Below are 20847 nucleotides of genomic sequence, written 5' to 3'. Positions count from 1 at the left end.
TTTTGGACCGTGTGAAAAGCAGTGACCTTTCATAGCATACTGCTTACAGATCCAAACATGGCCGCAGCCTCAGTCACCGGGGGCGATGACAGAGCCTCACAGGGCATGGGGTGAGACTGCAGAACATAGAAGTGACCTGTGTGCAGAGGCTGAAAGGGATTAAACAAAGGACATGCTGGAAGAGCCATTTAGAAGGTGAGTACTGCTTCGCTTGTCCTTTGCAAAAACACACTCGACCAGAGTAGCTGCAAAAGTGAAAAGCCACATTTATTTGTACCACAATTCGGGCAAAAGAACACAGCAGCCATGTCCAGTGGTTGTCCCACCTGACCACTGTGCCTGTGGTTTCTTCACAGTCCCCACTAATCCTTTACATCTTGTGCAGTCTTGCCCATGGCGGAGAGTATTTAAAACCACAATTCTATTTTGAACCGAGTATTGGTTAAAGTATAACATCATAAATCCCTCACACCATACAGTACTCAAGATGTGTTAAGTACTGAAAAGACGATGTGATGACTGTTACAACATGGGCTATAACTCCTGGACAGATATAATAATTAATGTGAAATAGCTAAAATGATGACGCTGGTAACACATTACACGGCTCAAACACCAAATGCGATATGGCTTTATGCTCTGCGCAAAGAGGTGGCCAATTATTGTTGAATACAATGATCTGTAGGGTTCAGATACCCTACTTAAAACCACATAAACCAAGGTGCGATACAGCAAAATAGAATAAGTGCAAATACTCCCTACTAGGAAACAGACCTCACTGATACTAGGTTTAAAATACTTTACCTTCTTTGGTTAAGTAAGAAAACTTCTAAGGGTCTGTTGCAGCAGATATGCTAATATGAGAAAATGCTAATAAATTACGTATGATGACTAATGAGAAAATCTGATATTGATTAATAGTAATTGCAAATAACGTGAAATGTGCAAAATGTCCCCACGGGGAGTGGTCACCATCTGTGTTAACTGTACTAAATAATGTGAAATGTTTAGAAGTTTTCGTATTAATATATCATAATTAACGACATAATCTATGTTTTGTAATGCCATACGTTCTTAGCTTAGCCAGAGGCCTAGTCAGCGCTGGGCCTTGTCTGCTTAAATGTGGAGATGCGATGAGCTGTCGCAGGCTGGAACTGGAGAAAGAGACCTTGAACTGTACAGCGTTCACCATGAAATACTGCTAGAAAAATCTGCAAACTCACCAGCGGACAGGAGACGATCAGAACAAATTGATACAATTATGTTTAGAGTAGGCTAAATGTACTTTCCCAGGACTTGAACAATGGAGCTACAGACTGAGAGCTAGGAGAAACAATTTTGTTACCCGAAGAACCGGATGATGTACTCATCGACGAGAGGACCAATCATGTAAATGGAACTTGACTCTCAAAATAACGTAGACAAGTAGTAAACAAAAATGATAGGTTAGGGTCATAACCCCTGATAAGGTTGACCAATGGGCAAATTGTGGAACAGACTGAGAGACCCCAATAAAAAGTCATGACATAAGGGGAAAAATCAGAACGGAAAGGCGAAAGTCGATGACGTCAGGAGATGCTGTCCGAAGTGCTGAAACTTGGGCTTGCTTTCTGTGAGCCTGAGCCTTGCTGATGACTGATGACCTGGGGACAAAGACTGACTTGTTGCTGATCTATCTTGGATAGGTAGCTATAAACTGAATGACTAATGAATGCTTTTTCTTTCTAGGTACCAACTGCGCTGTTTTAAAATGTTTTTCTCTTTTAGTTAGATTTCTTTTTCCAAATTAATGATTTTGACTACATTGTTTTCGCATGAAGCCCCACATGCTGATGCTAATTTGAGGATAGGCAGGCTGACAAGGGTGACTTATGTTGACTTAGACTGACTGACTTATATTGCTGAATTATTTGATTGCTCATAAATTGCTATGCTTTGTTTAACGTTGGTTACATATTAATAAAGTACTGAGATTTCATTTCTTATGTTGCTAATAAAGATTTGGAAATCATGATATTGTTGAATAAAGGTTTATGATTAGAATTGTAACTAATAGGGAATAAAACGAACTAACTTTCATATGAGTGTGATGTTTTTTCTGATTAGATTGGTTCATAGATACTAAAGGTTGATTGGATTGAATTGTTGTAACTGTCTTTTACTCGTTATACTCGACTAGGATACCCTATGCGATCCAAAAGATTAGTCGACCTATACGTGCCCCCTTGTAAGTTTACCTACTAAGAACAAGGCGCGCTGGCAGGTCGAAACACAAGTTCACTCTCAGCTTCACATAAAAACAACAAATCCATAGTTAGGCAAAGTATGCATTAATGTGCTACCCAGTTCAGGCAGGAGGAATACAGAGGGAATGGTATGTATCCAAGCAAGAGTCTAGTATGAAAATACCCGTTAACCTTCCTCAATATTTAGGTCAGGTGGTTTTCATGTGGTCAATTTAACAATAATTCTCCACTCCATCAGTTTAATTTTCTGCTTGCAGTGACTGTCCCAAAGATGCCTTTGAAATACCCACAAATTGTCTAGTGGGTAGTGAGAGAACCTCGTCAAACCCAGCGACTGTTTCCTCACCAGAACGTTCATAGACCCCCCATACTGAAGAGCAATGGCTTGACGGGAAGCGCAAAGCGCCGTCCAATGCTAGATCTTTATAAAAGGAAGAACTGTATGAGGGACATTCCCCTTTTGGAGTGGGTCCAGGAAGAGACGGTGTTTTCAGGGGCATGGACTAGTTTGATTAAATTTAAGTAAAGGACACAAGTAGCACAGAGAGCTGCACCTATCAATAGACAATCTCACTAAATGGAAGCTCCGAAAACTTGGTGGCACCTATCAGGGCCGGCTTTAGGGTGGTGCATGTGGTGCGGCCGCACCGGGTGCTGACCTGGATTGGGGGTGCTGACCTCAGGGGGGCGCTTTGTTTAGTAATCACTTACGAAACTTGCGATTTAAAAACACATGCTGAAAAGTTCCATGTGCGTCCAACCTTCAGGAAATAATTAAAATGTCAAGATACTTCTTGTGACTGTTCCTGCTAGGTAGGAGTTTTGTCTAGCAGCAGCTTTGACTCGCCTTAACGTAGAGTAGATGTGTAATGTACCTGCTGCAAAGAACAGAACTATATTTTATGTGGATAGCTGAGTGGATTAGTAGACAGCCTTTAAAGGTGCTATAAAGCAAATGTACGTGAAAGGGGGCTATGGAGAGATGAGGGGCACATTTGCTAGGTGGTACTGAGGAAATCCGAGGAGGTGGTCATGGGGGGAGGGTGCCAAAAAAGACTATTTTGCACAGGGCGCCACCAGCGCTAAAGCCAGCCCTGGTGCCTATGGCCAGCAATTACACACCAGGAGAAACCTAAAACCAGGATTTATAGACTCTCAGCTGTCTATGGCAGGGATATCTCTTGCTCAGTGCTAGCCTTCTCCTCATTGTGGCATTCTTTGCCATCTCTTTCCTGTGTGACTCACTGTCTACTCTTCCTTCCAACTCTTTCTAATGTAGGTCTCATCTTTGTAACACTTAGCTTTATCTTTTTCATCTTTTATTTTTAAAATCTTCCTCTCTTCCCTGCCACTCAGAATCGTTTACTAATCTCTTTTGATGGCAGGCCCATTTTCTATCCACACCGTCTATCTTTCTACAGCATGTTAATGGAAAGTCTCTGCTGACTCTCTACTTGTTTACCTCAATGTGAGGGTATAAGTGTGAGAGGTACACCCAGACTCAGGTCTAGTGCTACTGTGCCATGGAACTCATGCTGCATGATACTGACTGAACCAAAATAAGCAGAAACCAATCTGGGATTGCTTGTCTTCCCATTCAGAGAGGACCTAGCAGTTGCTGCTGCCCTGTCCAGGATGAAGCAGAACCAAGACTGATTTGCATAAGGATGGTTCCTGTCTGAGGTGACATGGTGAGCAAAAGAACAATGAACTAGAATGTGCCCAGAATAGCACGAGTGGCTGAGATTAATGTAAACAATCCAACCATATCTTTTTGTTTACATTAGTGAAAAGCACTAAATGCGACCGGTTTGCCAGGTGTGGGTTCCATGCTCACTATGCTATAGGGCTCAAGTTGGCTTTACAAACAATGCCCAAGAAGGCTAACACAGGTCTGCGGTTGCTAGGGTTATCGCTCAGAAGGGACCTGACTTGCCAGTTCGGGCTGGACTGTCACTATTGGAGCAGGACCAAGATTAATGTGCATATGTCTGGTTCCTGTCTGAGGTGGCAAGGTAGGCACAGGTACAATTAATGCAACCATAGCAATTACCAGTGGAAGTGGCTGAGAATACTTCAAACATTCCCCTCTTCAATATTATGATAACCTTTCCCTCGGCTGCTTATCATCTGAGCAACGGTAGGAAAATGTGAGAACAGCTGGGGAATAAATGTGTTTTTACATGACTACATTCGAAAGGATAAATATTGGGTTAATCCCATTTGTACTGGGAGTGCTGTCAACAGAGATGCTCAAGATACAGTATGGAGGACCATTCTACAGTAGTATGAGCATCCCTGTGCAGCCCGCAGTGCTCTCCTGGGAATCCCTTGTGTGCTGTATTGCCTGGCTTCCACAGCCCTGGCAGGAGTTTGTTTAGGAAGGTGGGTCTTGCAGGTGCCTCTGGGCTGAGATATGACCAGTTACAGAAGAAGACTGACTGCCACTTATAGCACAGTGCACTTTATTGTATTTTGTGCTCTATACATCCATGTTAGAAAGAGAGTTTTGTGCCATATTTTTCGCTCCTTTAAGACCAACTCCTATAAGGAGGTTTTTGAGGCTTTTAAGAGATTCTAAAGGCTGGAGAATGAGCAAGTTTGCATGGCAATGGGACATTTTGTCTACTTAGCAATGAGGGTTAGAATAAATATGGCTCAATGTAACATTCCTATTGATTCATATTGGTGTTTTAGGATCTGACCCCGTTTTTAACTTTTTTAATTTCCTAACCGTTGAGACCCACTGGGCTTTTATCTTTATATATCTTTGATGTATCATATTATTGGCAAGTCTTTTATCCGGTGAGCTTCATGAAACTAATGGTATTTTATTCTCTGTTCTCTGGTTTGTGTTGAATTCTCAGAGTTTCTTGTGTGTCCAGCAGTTTTCAGATAAGAATAAAAATGTCAAGATCACTCTGGTGATTAATGTTACTATATTAGAGAGATCAGAGTTTGTCTAATGGCAGTTTTGACTCATAATTAAGTAGTGCAGAGGGTTAATGCGCCTGCTGCAAAGAACATGTATCATGTAGATCACGGAAGGGAGTGTGATTGAACTATGAGTAGCAATATTAAAAAATGAAATGATTGTCAGAGAGGGACTAGGGAGAGATGAGGGGCACTGTTGAAAGGTAGTAGTACGGGAATTTGTGCAGAAGGAGGTTACCAGAGGGGCGCCAAAAAAGACTGTTGCACCAGGTGCCACCAGTGCTAAAGCAGGCCCTAACGCACAGCCCGCTTCTACAGCCGAGGGGTCTTTGCATAGAGTGTGGCATTCAAGTTACAACCTTGGATTCCAGCTACTTCTGACCCTACAGATATTTTTCCTATTCTTTCCTGCTTGAGCACTAATTCAACAGCACTGAAAGCAAAGACAGGTGGTGCCATGCAGGTATCCAAGTGGAGAATAAAATGTATTAGAAACACACAGTTTTATCTGACACATGGCTCCATGGGGGACACAAACTAATTTATATAGCTACACGAATAAGAACAGTGTATCAATTTCACCACGTTGGACAGGCTAAACACCAGGCCTGAAGAATGAATCTTCAATAGCACTATTACACTGTTACACAATAAATATATTTGTGACAGTGTGCTGAGACATGAATGTGCCTCTTAAATTGAAATGGCTAACAAAGTGACATGTGATTCTGCAAAAAACTAAATAAAGATAGTAAACAGAAATTTTAGGGTTATGCTCACCACAGGGAATGACAACACTCTCCCACCAGGGTGAACCCTAAAAATCACTAAATTAACCTGAGCTCAACCACCTGGTAACTATGGCACAGCACAGACAGGCTCAGCCTAGGGCAATGTATAAAATATTTATGCAGTACCAAAACAGTAACAAAGTCAAAACACCATACAATAAAAATCCCAAACCGAATTAGAATCAGTCTTAATAAACAAAGCAACATAAAAACAACAAATACATCAACAGGGGCATCGGAGATTTAAGTTTTTAAAGTTTGAAGTGAAATAAATTAGACTGCAAATAGTTGCATTTTCACACATATTTTTGTTCACAGTTAAAAAATAAACCTGGCCCATGCCATAAAGCCAGGGCCCACATGGTAAGGCATGCCCATGCTTATCACGCGTATAAGTTTATCAACTGCTAGCATAGTTTAACCAGGCTGTGGTGGCAGGGGGACACAGAACTGGTTGTGGTGAAAGGCAAGACCTCTGGGCATGGCCAAAGGCGTTGCTGATCAGGCACCAGTGACAAGCTACCTGGGCACAGGGTGGGACCAAAAACCATTCAGCGTGAACTTTGGTGCCAAGAAACAGAGTGCATTGCATATCTTTTTGTCTATATTGTCTTTACCAAAAAAGTTATTGACAACTTAGAGTAGTGATGTCACTGGAGATGTAAATGGTGAGATGACAGAGAATATCAAAAGTGATGATATTTCTAATGTCATATGCAAAGTCATGAGTAATGCGCGGCGGTGGTAAGAATGTGTAGTGCAGTGAATTTCAGAGATTTACGGCTTTAGATTATAATAATGGTTTCCCTTCAACCGAAGTTAACAATAAAATATATTTATATATGTTGTCCTGCTAAAGAAACAGTTTTGCAAGAATTGTGTATTACTTTAATATGAGGCAAGATGCAAATTGGCAAAAAAGGTATGGAAATAAAACTTACCAAGCTACTTCCCTTTGTGGCTCGAGTCCACTGTTAACCAATCAGACCTTAGATACACTCCTAACTGAGGACATGTGCTTGACAATCTCTGGTGTGGGTACAACTTACCTTTGGCACATCCCACCTCATCGATCCCACTGTCGCAGTCCTTCTCGCCATCGCACTTCCAGGTCTCCGGGATGCACTTGTTGCTGGAGTCTCCACAGCTCAACTTCTCCGATGGACACACCTGCCTGACTGTAGGAGCAAGAAGAGAACTTGTGTTAGCTCATTTCGCAAATAAAAGAGACAAATGGTAATTTTGTCAAACTCATTCGATTCAAGGTAACTGCAGAAGACCTGCTGTGAATGAACTGCATTTTATTATTTTATTATTATTTACGCCACATTTAATGTAGGGTAGACTTCGACTATTATAGAAGTTTATATCACCGAGACTGCTGCAGTGATGTTGCTCAGTTCGAAATTTCCAACTGAGTTGCAGAGTGTTTTTTGCCTGCAGTTATTTCTCTTTTTCACATTTTATGCCACACTGCTAATTTCCCTTCCCACAGAGGCGCCTTCATAAAGCATCCAAGAAGCACTGAAAGGATCACTGGCTATATGTTCACACAGAGGGCATTCACTTTCTCATCTGTCTTTCTGGGACACAAAGGCCTCCTGACAGCAGTGACACCAGTGGCCTCAGTCTTCAAACCAAAGAAGTGAGAAATACAAGCACATTCATGTGCACCATTAACCAAAATCAAATCAAATCAGTCTCTACTCATTTTACATATGAATACAGACGGAAGACACTTACTTTTACAAACTAAATAATACAGAATTTGCAAATGACTACTTTGTTCACCAAAACCCTATTGACACTGAAGTGTGAGTGGACACTAGTCAGGTTAATATAACTACGTGGATGTATATTAGTTGCAACGCCCCTTTTTCTTTGACCAAAAATAAATATGTATAAATAGCGGTAAAATAAGTAAAAAGAGCGGCAATTAACAAGTACAGACAACAAATAATACCATAATCCCCGGAGCCCCCCTCAAAGTGTACTTGATCTGCAGTGACATCAACTTTCCACCGCACATTCAACCGGTGATTCAACATCAACACCGCTCTCAGAGTAAAGAACACATAAAAGATCGACTAATAATTCGCAGTGTAAAGCGTTATGCACCGCTAACTTTGTTAAGTTTGTTTTCTATGCATCGCCACCTACGCAAGAGTGTGAAAGAATCAGCTAATGGACGTTTAGCAGAAGCAAACACCGGCAACATCAAGCTCGTAGCCGAGAACAAAGCCTCCTGCATGAAGCATTAATTTGGGGGGTATTTTGCTAAGGTGAGAAAGGATGCGACTTTGTCAGGATTCATTGGAGTAGGGTGCGTGTTGCAGTGTTTTATCGTTGGTGTTTTGTGAGATACGGTATATCAGTTTGGCTCTAGAAAAGATGCATAATGATGAATTTACTGATATTGCAGAGCGCCATCTTTGAGTCAGGTGAAGCTATGCCTCACCCTATGTAGGGCACCCAGCCACAGTGCCATGCTCTGTCTGGGTACCAAGTGGCGACAGATGCAGATTCTTACCAGCGGTACCTTTCTAGCCCTATTACTTGTTTTTTTTCCCTGAATCACTAAGTCCTATAGGACTTTTTCAGATACCACACCACATCCTGAATCACTTCCCCCACACTTTAAATGCCATCAGCTACTTCAACGACTCAAGCATTAAACCTGGATCACTTTCTCCACTAGTCTCTCTTCCCTTCATTAAAACTTAATAACGTAAAAAAATGCACCTGTCTCCTGGTGTACTTGGACCTCCTCTCTAAAACAGTCAACTACTTCACACTTAAGCAAGGGTGTCTAACAGGTCCAGCAGGAGACCAGGACCATGCCACATTTTCAGGATTACGGAACAGTTTACACACGTCTTGTCATCTCCTGGTTTAAAAGAAAGCATGTGTTCTGGCTTTCTCTGTTTTGGCCCGTGAGCTGTAGAATGCTCTCCCAGTGCATCCAATGTACATCTCATCATGACTGTTTTTTAGGTGCAATTTCAGAACTCAGTTATATGGTCCACACTTTAGTCAGTCTGTGGTAGCCTTCTTTATACAGATTGTTCCAGCACCTGGTGACCCTTGGTTAATAGTCTGCTTCATAAATCTTTCATTGTATAACACAACATGACATAAAATGACATAACCACTAACCAAGAAAATGATTTACCTTAAGGTTTACCATTTCTACATATATTTTATGTGGATAACTTGAAAATCTTGTACTGGTCCGGCCCTATCTTGGAGGGTTGGGACCTTACATCCATAAAGAGCTTTAGGTTAAAGTTAGTTTGTTATCAAGACATCAAAACTATAGACAACGGGTAAATATGTATGGGCCATATGTCAACAACAAGATAGTGAGGCCATGCAGCTGATCTGTGAACACAAAACACTCAAACAGAAGACCAATTTGCTTCTGCTATTCTCAGAAGCATGAGATGAGCTGTACATCCTTGGTTTTTAAAGATGTACATTTTTAGGTCTGGCAACAGACTGCTTTAGCTGTCTTCCAGAGCCCAGGTCATCAACTGAACATAAAGCAACAAGAACAAAATAGAGCGAGTAGGCTTTGGGTCAACCCCTCTCAACTACTGGCATCCCTGCTTTTGTATTTGTTTGACATTGTTCGGAAGGGCTGTTTCAAAAAGCTTGTATTAGCCAAGGCATATTGCAGATCTTTACAAATTACACTTTATATTTTGCCTAGGTAAAGTTTTAATGTGGTACCTCAGACATTACAGCAGATCTTACTTGCAGATTCGACTAAGGTGATGCCGAGTCAACATAATTACAAAACAGCCATTTCAGGTGAGGGGATTCCTCAAGCCCACACAGTATTTGTGAGACTTGCTAGTATTGTTGCTTGTGGGGTTCGCACTCTGCTCTGAAGGGAGCAAGTGTTTGTTGTAGCTGGCTGCCAGCCACCACCAGCACCTCACAGGCTTTATAATGAATCAAATCAAATCATTAACATTTATAAAGCGCGCTACTCACCCGTACGGGTCTCAAGGCGCTAATGAAGGGAATCCCTCTATCTAAGAAGGCTACTGCATCCATGTTGTGATGCAATGGATCTTTAGCTAAAGGGCTTCTATGGCTGTCCACATGGTCTCCCGGCTCTGGAAGGCGGCAGTGATGGATTCCGCGCATGCCCCCACAACTTTAATCATTTCAATGATCTTTCTTCACTTCGGACTCGAGTGCTGGGAATCTGTGCTTTGAAAGAGAAAGTGATGGAATTATTACTTGAATTGATTTTCGCAATTGGCGATTGCTCGGCTGCATTCCAGTCCATTATTTTTCACCCTCGATGCCACGGTGGGCAAAGACTAGCCATATACAAAGCAATCGTGGTCCTGCTCTAATAGGAACAGTTCATCCCAACCTGCCAGGCCTGGTCTCACAAGCATCCCCAGGCCGATGTTGGCTCACTTAAACTTACAGTGAGGTACAGCTGGAGTCCTGCGGCACAGTGACCCCGGAACTAATGTCTGCATGCCTGCAGCACTTAGATCATCTACTGCAACAAACAACACAAAGGCCTAAAATGTGGACTAATTTTCAGTGGCTGAGGTCAACTCGAGTTATCCACCCATCACATTTTTGTGCTCCATTTAGTACAACACATTAGGTGTAAAGGGAGTTTAATTATGGCAGGTTCCTGTCTGAGGCACGGTGGGCAAAGAATTGGACCAGAATGTGGCGCGAGCAACTAAGAATTGCTGACATTATTTTAAGCATTACATCCATCCATTTTTTGTTTTCCACAATGGAAATCTGTGTTACGTGCACTGGTTTGTGTCTCCTTTCTTGTGCTGTGGGACGCCTCCTGCTGCATCACGCACCACAGGCATCTTGGCAGAGACAGAGCCAGGGACGCTTAGCGGGGGACTGTGCTGTCATAATAGGGAGGCGCTGATCCTCTCTGATTCATGGTTGAGGGCTAGTTTGAGGCCAGCAGTGTTGCAGCACATCCCTTCTTGAGAGTCCAGAATGGTCGTAGCATGGTGTTTTTGGTGGGTACCTAGTTTAGCACTCATACAGCTAAGGCAAGTGGCCAGGCAGCGTCTTCTCTTGTGTCGTTTGGGCCACCCTAAATCAATTGGGCTTGATTTCATCTCTTGGCGACAAGACCAGTGGCTCCTGGGATATTGCATAATAAGTGAGTGGGACAGAGCACCGCTCATATTGCACGCTACATTCTTGCAGCCACTGCTTTTTATAACCATGCAACCCTCACAGTCTGGTGCAACCTCACATCAAAAGCTGAGGAAGGCCTGATCGTGTACATCGGCCTGATCCATGACAATATTATAAAATAAAGAAATAAGCCGTCAACCACAGAGAGGTCATGTGCTCTCTAAATCTCGTTGCCTAGGGCTACGGCACGAGAGAACGTAGCAGTTGTGAGGCAATGTATATATAATGTTTTTGTTTTACCTTCAGAGTAACTCGAGGAAAAACATGTACACCACCTGCTTCATCATGAACAACACTGAGGGAACATCCCTCTGTTTCACAGCAGTTAAGTACTCACGCCCTAGCACAAGCCACTCAAACTTTAGAAACACCTACGAATGCAGCTCTCGTGAGTGCTCAGAAATATTGCCTCCTAACCCCCATTCTCCCTCTTACCGGTGCTATATCATAATAGTTTACTAGACCTGGTGGGATTGACTTCCTGTGGCAACAAATTCAGCCAACAGAACAGCTGTGCTTTACAGTGCCCAGCTTAAACTTGAGAGAGATTTTCAGATGGTAATTTAGGATTTACAGAAGTGGTAGAGTTAGCGGAAATGGGGTTGTAGTCCAGTTTTACCATCGGCACCAGTCAGGAGCTGACTGCAAATTGTGAGATCTCTGGCTTGTGTGAGCTCCTAAATCCATTTTATATCTAGAGGTAAATGCCCATGCAAAACTGGGTGCACAAGGTAATATAGCAGGGTCTGAACTATTCCACAACTATATGAATCTGGTCTTATGAAATAATCCATATTTAGGTATAATTTGCATCTGCAAGGTGTATACAAAGTTGATATGATTTTAATAGTAATCAATGCTCGGCATCTGGGAGCAGAACCGCTAATTTTCTGCTCATACAAAACTTTAAAGAAATTAAGATTGGATGTTGAAATTTCACTTAAACACACCAGGGCACCGTGAAATAAAGGAAGATTAAATCTCACAAGCAGAATGCAGTTTATATTCTCCAGGAATAAATGATTTGAGACACAGCTCAGGGAGCGCAGAATCCATCTCGACCTGCACTTATTAGGGGGTGCTTCTCAATGAACGCATTAGGGTACCCGTGTGCCTGCCCGCAGCTCTGCTGAAGCAGGCTTGGAAAAGCAGCTCTCATTGCACTCCCTGCAGGAACATGAAGCTTACAGAGAGGCACTTTCATAAAAGCAGCTCTCATTGCACTCCCTGCAGGAACATGAAGCTTACAGAGAGGCACTTTCATAAAAGCAGCTCTCATTGCACTCCCTGCAGGAACATGAAGCTTACAGAGAGGCACTTTCATAAAAGCAGCTCTCATTGCACTCCCTGCAGGAACATGAAGCTTACAGAGAGGCACTTTCATAAAAGCAGCTCTCATTGCACTCCCTGCAGGAACATGAAGCTTACAGAGAGGCACTTTCATAAAAGCAGCTCTCATTGCACTCCCTGCAGGAACATGAAGCTTACAGAGAGGCACTTTCATAAAAGCAGCTCTCATTGCACTCCCTGCAGGAACATGAAGCTTACAGAGAGGCACTTTCATACCACATATGGAAGATAAAACACTGACAATATAACATCCGGGTTATCCATGCATGACTAGTGCTGGCTTCCCCTGTGGGTCACGCATTTTTTGTGACGTGAAGTGTCACAAGGAGATGAGGTTTTCTTCGGAAAACAAGCACTGCTTAAAACAATGTGCATCAGAAGACCCGTCCAGCTGTTGCTTAATCACTTCGAGATCATTTTCTGAAAGAAAGCTATACATAACCTCCAGGGTAGGTCAACTCAGCGAGTTGAGTGCTTGGATGACACCTGTATGTCAATGGTCTTTATATATATATATTTTTTTTACTTTGCAGCCCCTTTGATCTGCTCTATCCTGCCATGTTTAGAGTGGCCTGGCATGGTGATGGTCATTTGGCAGGAGCAGAGTCATTTCTCGCTGCAGTCTGAGGGAAGGAAGTTTAAGGGGCACATAACTAGAGACACTGTATCTATATCTGAATAGAAGCGCAAAGTTCCTCATTTCCAATCCCAGTGCCAGGGGCGCATGGGCACGGTGCTATGCAATTGATTTAGGACAAAGGGGGTCCTTTAGAATCTGGCTGAGAGGCTGAAGTGACATAAATTTACATCCTCACCAAAGTCAAGGTTCCCCGTTTCCATTTAGAAGTGGGAAAACCTACAAATTAGGACCAGTAAAAGCCTCACTTCTGTTCTGGTTCAAAACGTTTTTCTTGTGGTCCACCCACCGCTGGGCTGTAAGGGGATAGTGATGTCATTATTCACAACAGGTCAGTGCAAACAGATTTCCATGCCTGGGACAGCCATGTGATACATAGTAGCTCTGGGCAAGGGCATCTAATAATGGCCCCAAAGAAATGGAAGTGTATTAATCAGAGCCAAAAACAAACTCTTGCTTAGGGAGTCCAGTTTGAAATACAAGCAGAAATGATGAGATGGTTCAAATAAAATAACATCCACTTGGCTTTCCTTTCAGTTTGCAGTGGAACTACAGGTGTGGTGATAATTAGGGATGGTGGGTTTCCACCAAGGCTGTGAAGGCCATGCCTTCTTTGACCTGGCAGAAATTAACCGCGGCCCAAAGAGAACAATTTCGGGCGAAAAGCGCACACAAAGAGCTCATGAGGAGCTAGCATTTGAATAGCTCAGACTTTTTTTTACTCTTATTTACAGCCAAAGACAACTATTTGACTACTGTGACCACTTAAAATATACACTTCCAATAGCGTTTAATTGTAAATTCTGCTGCAAAATATGCCAATACCGTGATTCTGGAGTGAACCGGAAATAGCGGATAAGCCTTGAAAAATACAACAGTAAGACACTAGAAATGTAAATCTCACAATATGATAAAACACACCTGGGGCATGACGTATCAAAAGGGACAACCCCTTCCACCACAGATTTACCATAATGAGGGTACCACATCACCTCAGAGTTGCAAAAGCTCACATCACATGCTGCTTCTTTCTGCTTAGGGAACACCTCGGTGAATTTGGATAGCTCAATGTACACAGTTCGGGTTATGTAATCCCTTCTATATTTCTTATTATGTCATTGAAGTAGCACGTTATTGTAGAACTGGGTGAAAGACAAAACAGAAAGCAAATTTCGGAGTTTCTTGCTGTCAATATATCTTCTCCATTCAAGTTGTATTTTTGTGTCTTTATTGACCTGTAGGTGTGGTCCATGTGCGAACTTTAGATTAAACATTTTAGCAGCTATTAGTGCATGTAAAGGGCTACGTTTTCCTCCTTCTGTTGCTTCTACGGAAAGGAAACTGGCTCGGCTACCTTTTTAAGCAAAAAGCTAATGGCGCAAAAACAAAAACTTTTAAGTGTCAAATCATTTTTAAAGCCAATAATAAAACAATAGTTCAATTTACAAGCTAGATTTAATAAGCCCTAGCAAAACACCCCCACATTTTACTTGTGGTCTTAAACAGCAGCTACAGAACAGCACCACTAGGTGGAGCTGCCGTCTAAACATAGAATGGACACGAGAACTTCTGATTTGAGGCCTCTTCTTTGTGGGCTAGGACAGGAACTCTTTTTGAAATTATTTTGTTGCAGTGTTATATAGCCTTGGAAGACCAAGCATGCTGTAGCTGTTGCTGAGAAGAGTAATACAAACTGGTGTCGCTGCTACTCAGTAATGCTGATAAGGAAAGGGAGCAACATAGGCTGGTAGGGACAGACAGCAAATCATGCTCACTATCAGTGATAGACATATGAGGCTTTCAATTTTCAACACATACTTCCAATAAACAAGACAAGTACTGGCTATACAGATGGGTTGCCATGAATCTGCTACAAATCTGGACTGTAACATGTTTTCTACCAATCCTGCAGGAAGTGATAAGTAAGAAACTATGGGTCCTTATTGGATAGGATCAGTCTTGAATTATTTCGAAAGTGATATATGCATTGATAACAGGGGTCTGACGCTGCTAGGTGAGCTGAGCTTGATTCATATGGACAGACACATCATCATTTATGATTCCCTTCATTTGCTGATTTTGTGAGTCACGCTCTCCTATGCACCACTCCCAATTTGTGGAAAGGTAAAACCTGTTCTGCCCTAAGCAGCATTACCATTTGCCAGAACTAAAATCTGCCAATAAAATAAAACCATGTGTGACAGGTATTGACATCAGTATATCTTGGTGGTCTTTCACTGGATGCTCCACAATAGACCAAGTGAATAATCTTCCATCATTTATATAGAAGTTAACTCTATGCCTTCGCAAAAGCACTGAATAGACTATCTGTACTGATTCTCCATTTCCACCATCCCTTAAATCAGGATACTAATTGTCATGCAAGGACAGGTTTTGAAAATGTGGTCCTCGTGCCCATGTTTGATACCACTTCATAGCTTTTTTGTGGTGTTTAGACAAGGCAGTAGAATGTTGTCATAAGGTGGAATACAGAGAGGTTGGTATTGATTTGTGACTGTCGGTGGGAGCAGTTCTGCTGACACAATGTGCCTGGTGGCTCCTGTTAATAAATCTACTTACTTCTACATCAATTGATTGAGTCGGCTCCTTCAACACCACTTCTGTTGGTGGTGAGCGGTAACAGGAGCTGCCAGGATTTCAACAAACCAATGAGCTGCATTACCTGCATCTATAACTACAAGTTGATTGCCCCATTCTACGTGCCCCATTCTGCTGCCCATTTCGCGGCAGTAAGATGTTGTTGGGCCCCCCATTATGTTTACAGGTATTTGGGCTTTGGCGCTTCCTATTGTATTGCGTTTCTGTCTAGGCCAGATTTAAGTTACGCATGCATGGGAGGTCGCTCAGTGACGTCAGTCAATGCAGCCATTTTTTGCAGTTGGGTGTGCATTTTGTATTAAGTGTTATGCGTGCCAGTGACGTTTTCCTTGCAGTCATCTTAGGCTGTAGTGCGCACATACCAGGAGGCTTATCAGTGAGGATGCCTGGGTCAGCCGCATTTGGGTACATTTTGAAAACTGGTCTGCTGCATGTTTGGTGGTCATCTTAGTAGAAGGAATTTGTGAAATAGCCCTATGCAAGAACAGTGTACTGCGGCGGCCATATTAACCTGGCTAAATGGGTACATTTGTAACAGTGTGGTTAATAATGTTTTTTGGTTAAATAACAGTGCCGATCTCAATCTTCAACTTGGGCACATATCGTTATATACTTGTCCATGGTGTTTAACGATGTCAGCAGCATGCGACCAAGTGTAACAACACAATGTACTGGAAGAACAGTTATCTCCACAGTGATACACTCACGATGTTGACAATATTCAAGTGTATCATTGTATGCATGGTGTTTCATTCATTTTTGGGGTTCCAGAACTTTGGTATCTTCGATAGTGATACCCTTACTTCAACAGTACCAGTGATACACACTTTGTGTATCAGTAGTATTCATCTTTGGGAGAACCAGAATTGTGGTATCTTCAAAGGTGATACTCTTACTTGAAAGTCAACAGTAATACAATTATTTTATGTAACATTATTATGGTTTTTCATTGAATACACAACACACTTTCTTTCTACATTGCGGAGAGCAGTTTTTTACATTTCTAATTGTTGTGCCATTTATTCATTGCGTATTCTGATAAATGTAGTAATTATGTTTAGTGGAATACGCAGTCAATTAATCCACCACTGCCTTTTCTACACAGCCCAGGCAAACTCTCCGTATCCTGAGCCCAGGTAAACCCTCTGTATCCTGGAGGAACTGGTTTGGCACTTTTCAAACATAGCTTCGACTAAAGAGTAAAAGTACGGCGAAAGAGAACTCAGAAAGTAAAGAGGGTTCAAGATCATCTAAAGGGTTTTTCAAACAGTCAAATGTTTGCTTTATATGCGGAAATATATCACAGTTTAAGACAGGTAAACAATGTCCAGCCAAAAATGTTGTTTGCAGAAAATGTGGCAAAGTAGGTCATTTTGCTAAGGTTTGCCAAGGACAATGGAATTATACTGAGAAAAGCACCAATGTTGTTTGTAGCAAATTTAGTGAAAGATGACTGTGATACACAATTAGGGAAAATTCAGAATGATCTCCAGGATATGGTTCTGGTGGTTGGGGAGGACGTCTGTCCAGGGGATCCTGCTGATAAAACACTCAGACTTTTGGTTGATTCTGGTGCCAGAATTACAATGGTTACTCAAGAATGTTTGATGAATTGTGGCCTGGGAGAAAGTTGGAGCCAGATTGAGCTCCAGTCTCATATGAAGGGTGACAGATTTGTCAGGGTACTTTGAAGATGGTTTTGTTTTTAAGGACAGAAAGATTTTTGTGAGGGTGTATGTGGCAGTAAAGGGATTATGCGTAATATGCTGGTTTCACCAAGGGCTTTTCAAAATTGCGCTTGGACCTGGCACTAAAGAACAAGTGTTGGTGGTCACAGAGGACCTAGTCAATGGCATTACTTTTAAATTTTCTAAAACTTTTTCAGGTGATCTGGGTACCATAAGAGGGTTCCAGCATTTGATTAAAGTCGAGCAAAATGCTATCCCTATTAAACATAAAATGCGAAATATTTCGTTTTCCATCAGGGAGGATCTGGGGAAAGAACTAATGAAGTTGTGTGACAGTGGGATAATTGAACCCATAGAGTCATCTTTATGGTTATCCCCACTGGTAGTGACTCGGAAACAAAGTGGTGAACTAAGGGTTTGCATTGATTTGCACAGTTTGAGCAGTGCTATTTGGGTAGTTTTGTGCCCTCTTCCTAGAATCATTGACCTTTTGACCATGGTAACAGGGGAAAATTGGTTTTCCAAATTGGATTTAGCTTCTGCTTATCACCAGGTATTATTGGAACCTGAATCAAGACATTTTACGGCTTTCATTTCCTCAACAGGAACATTTCAGTATTGTCAGATGCCTGTTGGTTTGTGCTCCATAGCATCTGTTTTTATGAGGATCATGTATCAGCTGCTAAAGGACATAAAAGGGGTTTCAGAATGATGCTTTGATTTTTTGCAAAAACAAGAGAGGACCATCGTATTGTTTATTTTACAGGCATAGCATTGAAATTGGAGAAATATGAAATTCTCAAGGACCGGGTGGAATATCTGGGACATGTGGTTTTGAGCAATGGCATTGAACCAAGACTAGTATTGGTTAATCACATCATTGATGCAAGACCTCCTAGTGACAAGACTGAGTTGAAAAGTTTCATGGGTATGTGCAAATTCCATTCTCACCTTATTCTGGGTTAAGCTTCCCATATCAAGCCATTGACAGTGTTGTTGAAGAAAAATGCAATTTTAAGTGGGACACTACGTGTCAAGAGTCATTTGAATGGATTAAGAAGGAACCAGCCAGCTCTAAGGTGCTAAAGCCTTTTGATCCTAGCTTGCAATGTTGTATCACAGTTGATGCATCTAATGTGAAGTTAGGTGCCATTCTTACTCAGTCCAAGGGTAATGATGGAAATAGAGTTTGCTATGCATTGAAGGGCTGATAGATTCAGAAAACCATTACTCTGCAACTGAAAAGAGTTATTAGCTTGTTGGTGGGCAATTAAAAAATTCAAGTCACATGTGTGGGGAAGCAGGTTTACTGTTGTGACTGATCATAAGCCATTCGTTACCATTCCTTCTGGTGAAAAGATAAAGGAATAGACCCTTATGGTTGCAAGAATCACAGGCAAATTATTGTAATGTCAGTTTGATGTAGATCACATCAAACGTGCAAAGAATGTTTGGGCAGATTTTCTGTTAAGTTTTCCCATTACAGATGGTAATCTGTGACTGATCATAAACCATTAGTTGCCATTCTTTCTGGTGAAAAGATAAAGGAATAGACCCTTAAGATTGCAAGAATCACAGCCAAATTATTGTAATGTCAGTTTGACGTTGATCACATCAAAGGTGCTAAGAATGTTTGGGCAGATTTTCTGTTAAGGTTTCCCATTCCTGATGGTAATCTGGTGATGGGTGTGAGAGTGTATCAGATGAGATGTGTAAGGGTGTTGATGAAGATTGTTTTATCACTGTGATGGATTTGGAAGAATTGTGGGCAGTGTCCGAGCATGAATGGAGATCCAAGTTGGATCAAGATGAAGTCCTAAAATCACTTATATCTTATGTGAAAACTGAATGGCCGTCGGAAAGGTCCCTGGTACCATCATGTCATCGGAAATCCACAATAAGTTATCTATAGAAGATGGTCTTCAGTTGGGATGAGATAAGCCAGTTTCTCTGGCAGAGATCAGATTTAGGTTAATTAAAATGGGACAGATTTGGGAAAGACCATTTACCAAACCCAGAATTCATCGAAAGTTGTGGTGGCCATACATGGGAAGTGAAATTGACCAGTTTGAGGAAAGATGTGTTGTCTGTTCTGCATCTGAAAGGGATTGGTAGTCAGAAAACCACCATTACAACTGATTGAGTGCCCCTCTAATGCCTGGGAGAAAATATGAGTTATGCTGTAGTTTTTGTTGATCTCTACTGTATTCTAAGTGGCCTGAAGTTATCTGAACCTAGTTCAAAAGCAGTAATCGAGTTTTAAATTGAAGTCCTAATCAAATAAGTTTACCCCAGGTTCCTGATATCTGACAACGGGGTTCTGTTTGTTAACATGGAAATGGAGGAATTTCTTAAAGCAGGTGACTTCAAGCATCTTAGGACTTCACTTTATCATCCCCAAACAAATAGGCAGGTTGGCTGCATGGATAAGTTGTGCAGTGGGCCATGGACAACAGGTGTGTTGTTTTGGATGTAGTACACTGCTGTGGTTTTATCACACAAGTCCACATTCCATTACACAAGTGTCACCAATCAAATAATGTGGCCAATGCAAATTAAAACATAAGGAAACATTTGATAGAAATAATTTAGCACATGAGAAAGAAAATGAGGTTGGAGATAAGGTTTGTATCAAGAAGGTGACTTATGGAAAAAAAAAAAAAAAGGAGATAAGAAATTTAGTGAATTGTGTGGTGGACAAAGAATGTGGAAATGCCATCAGAGTTAATGGTACTGATTGTGAGGACAAGGGTGAACAAGTGACTCCACCATTGACTCCGCAATATATTCAAATCTCACAATGTTCTGAAGTTTCAAAAAAAGTGATCCTGTGATGCACAGAAGCACCAGGGATAGACAAATCCCACTTTGATTTAGAAAGTGAAGGGTGGTTTATGGTCAGAACTACTTCTGTATTTTATGGTTATGAAGATTTAAGTTTTGCTCCTATCCGGCTGTGTAATGGCCTGTATTTCTGTACAGTTTGACCAAAAGTATTTTGCAGGTTCAAGTTTTTTCTAAGACTTTTCAGTATATGTATTTTACTATTCTGGGTGCAGGATCTCCTGCATTACATACAATTATTTATAGATTGCATTATGCACTTTAAGATGTTTTATTCCACATCTGTAGAATGTAAGTTTAGTTCCTTCTCCTTTTGTTTTACGTTTGGAAGGAAAAAGTAATGTGGTGTTCAGACAAGGCAGTAAAATGATGTCATAAGGTGCAATGCAGAGAGGGTGGACTGTTGGTATTGATTTGTAATGTTGTGTGACTGTTGGTGGGAGCAGCCATGACCAAAAGACACACCTGATGACTCCTGTTTATAAACATACTTACTTTTTCATCAATTGATTGAGTCAGCTCCTTAATCTCCA

At 41.6% G+C, this 20847-nt stretch overlaps 1 protein-coding gene across 1 annotated transcript in view; it reads right to left on the bottom strand.

Moving 5' to 3' along the window:
- The window catches only part of LRP8 (LDL receptor related protein 8), a 958713-nt gene that overhangs the window by 439725 nt on the left and 498141 nt on the right, over positions 1 to 20847 (bottom strand). Inside the window, exon 4 of the mRNA XM_069232647.1 lies at positions 7021 to 7149. Coding sequence (XP_069088748.1) covers positions 7021 to 7149 — 129 coding nt within the window. The remainder of the gene's footprint in view (positions 1 to 7020; positions 7150 to 20847) is intronic.

The sequence above is a fragment of the Pleurodeles waltl genome, chromosome 4_2 (assembly GCF_031143425.1).
Source record: "Pleurodeles waltl isolate 20211129_DDA chromosome 4_2, aPleWal1.hap1.20221129, whole genome shotgun sequence".
NCBI lineage: Eukaryota > Metazoa > Chordata > Amphibia > Caudata > Salamandridae > Pleurodeles > Pleurodeles waltl.
The sequence above is the reverse complement of the archived record's forward strand: the minus strand, read 5'-3'. Positions and strand labels throughout refer to the sequence as shown.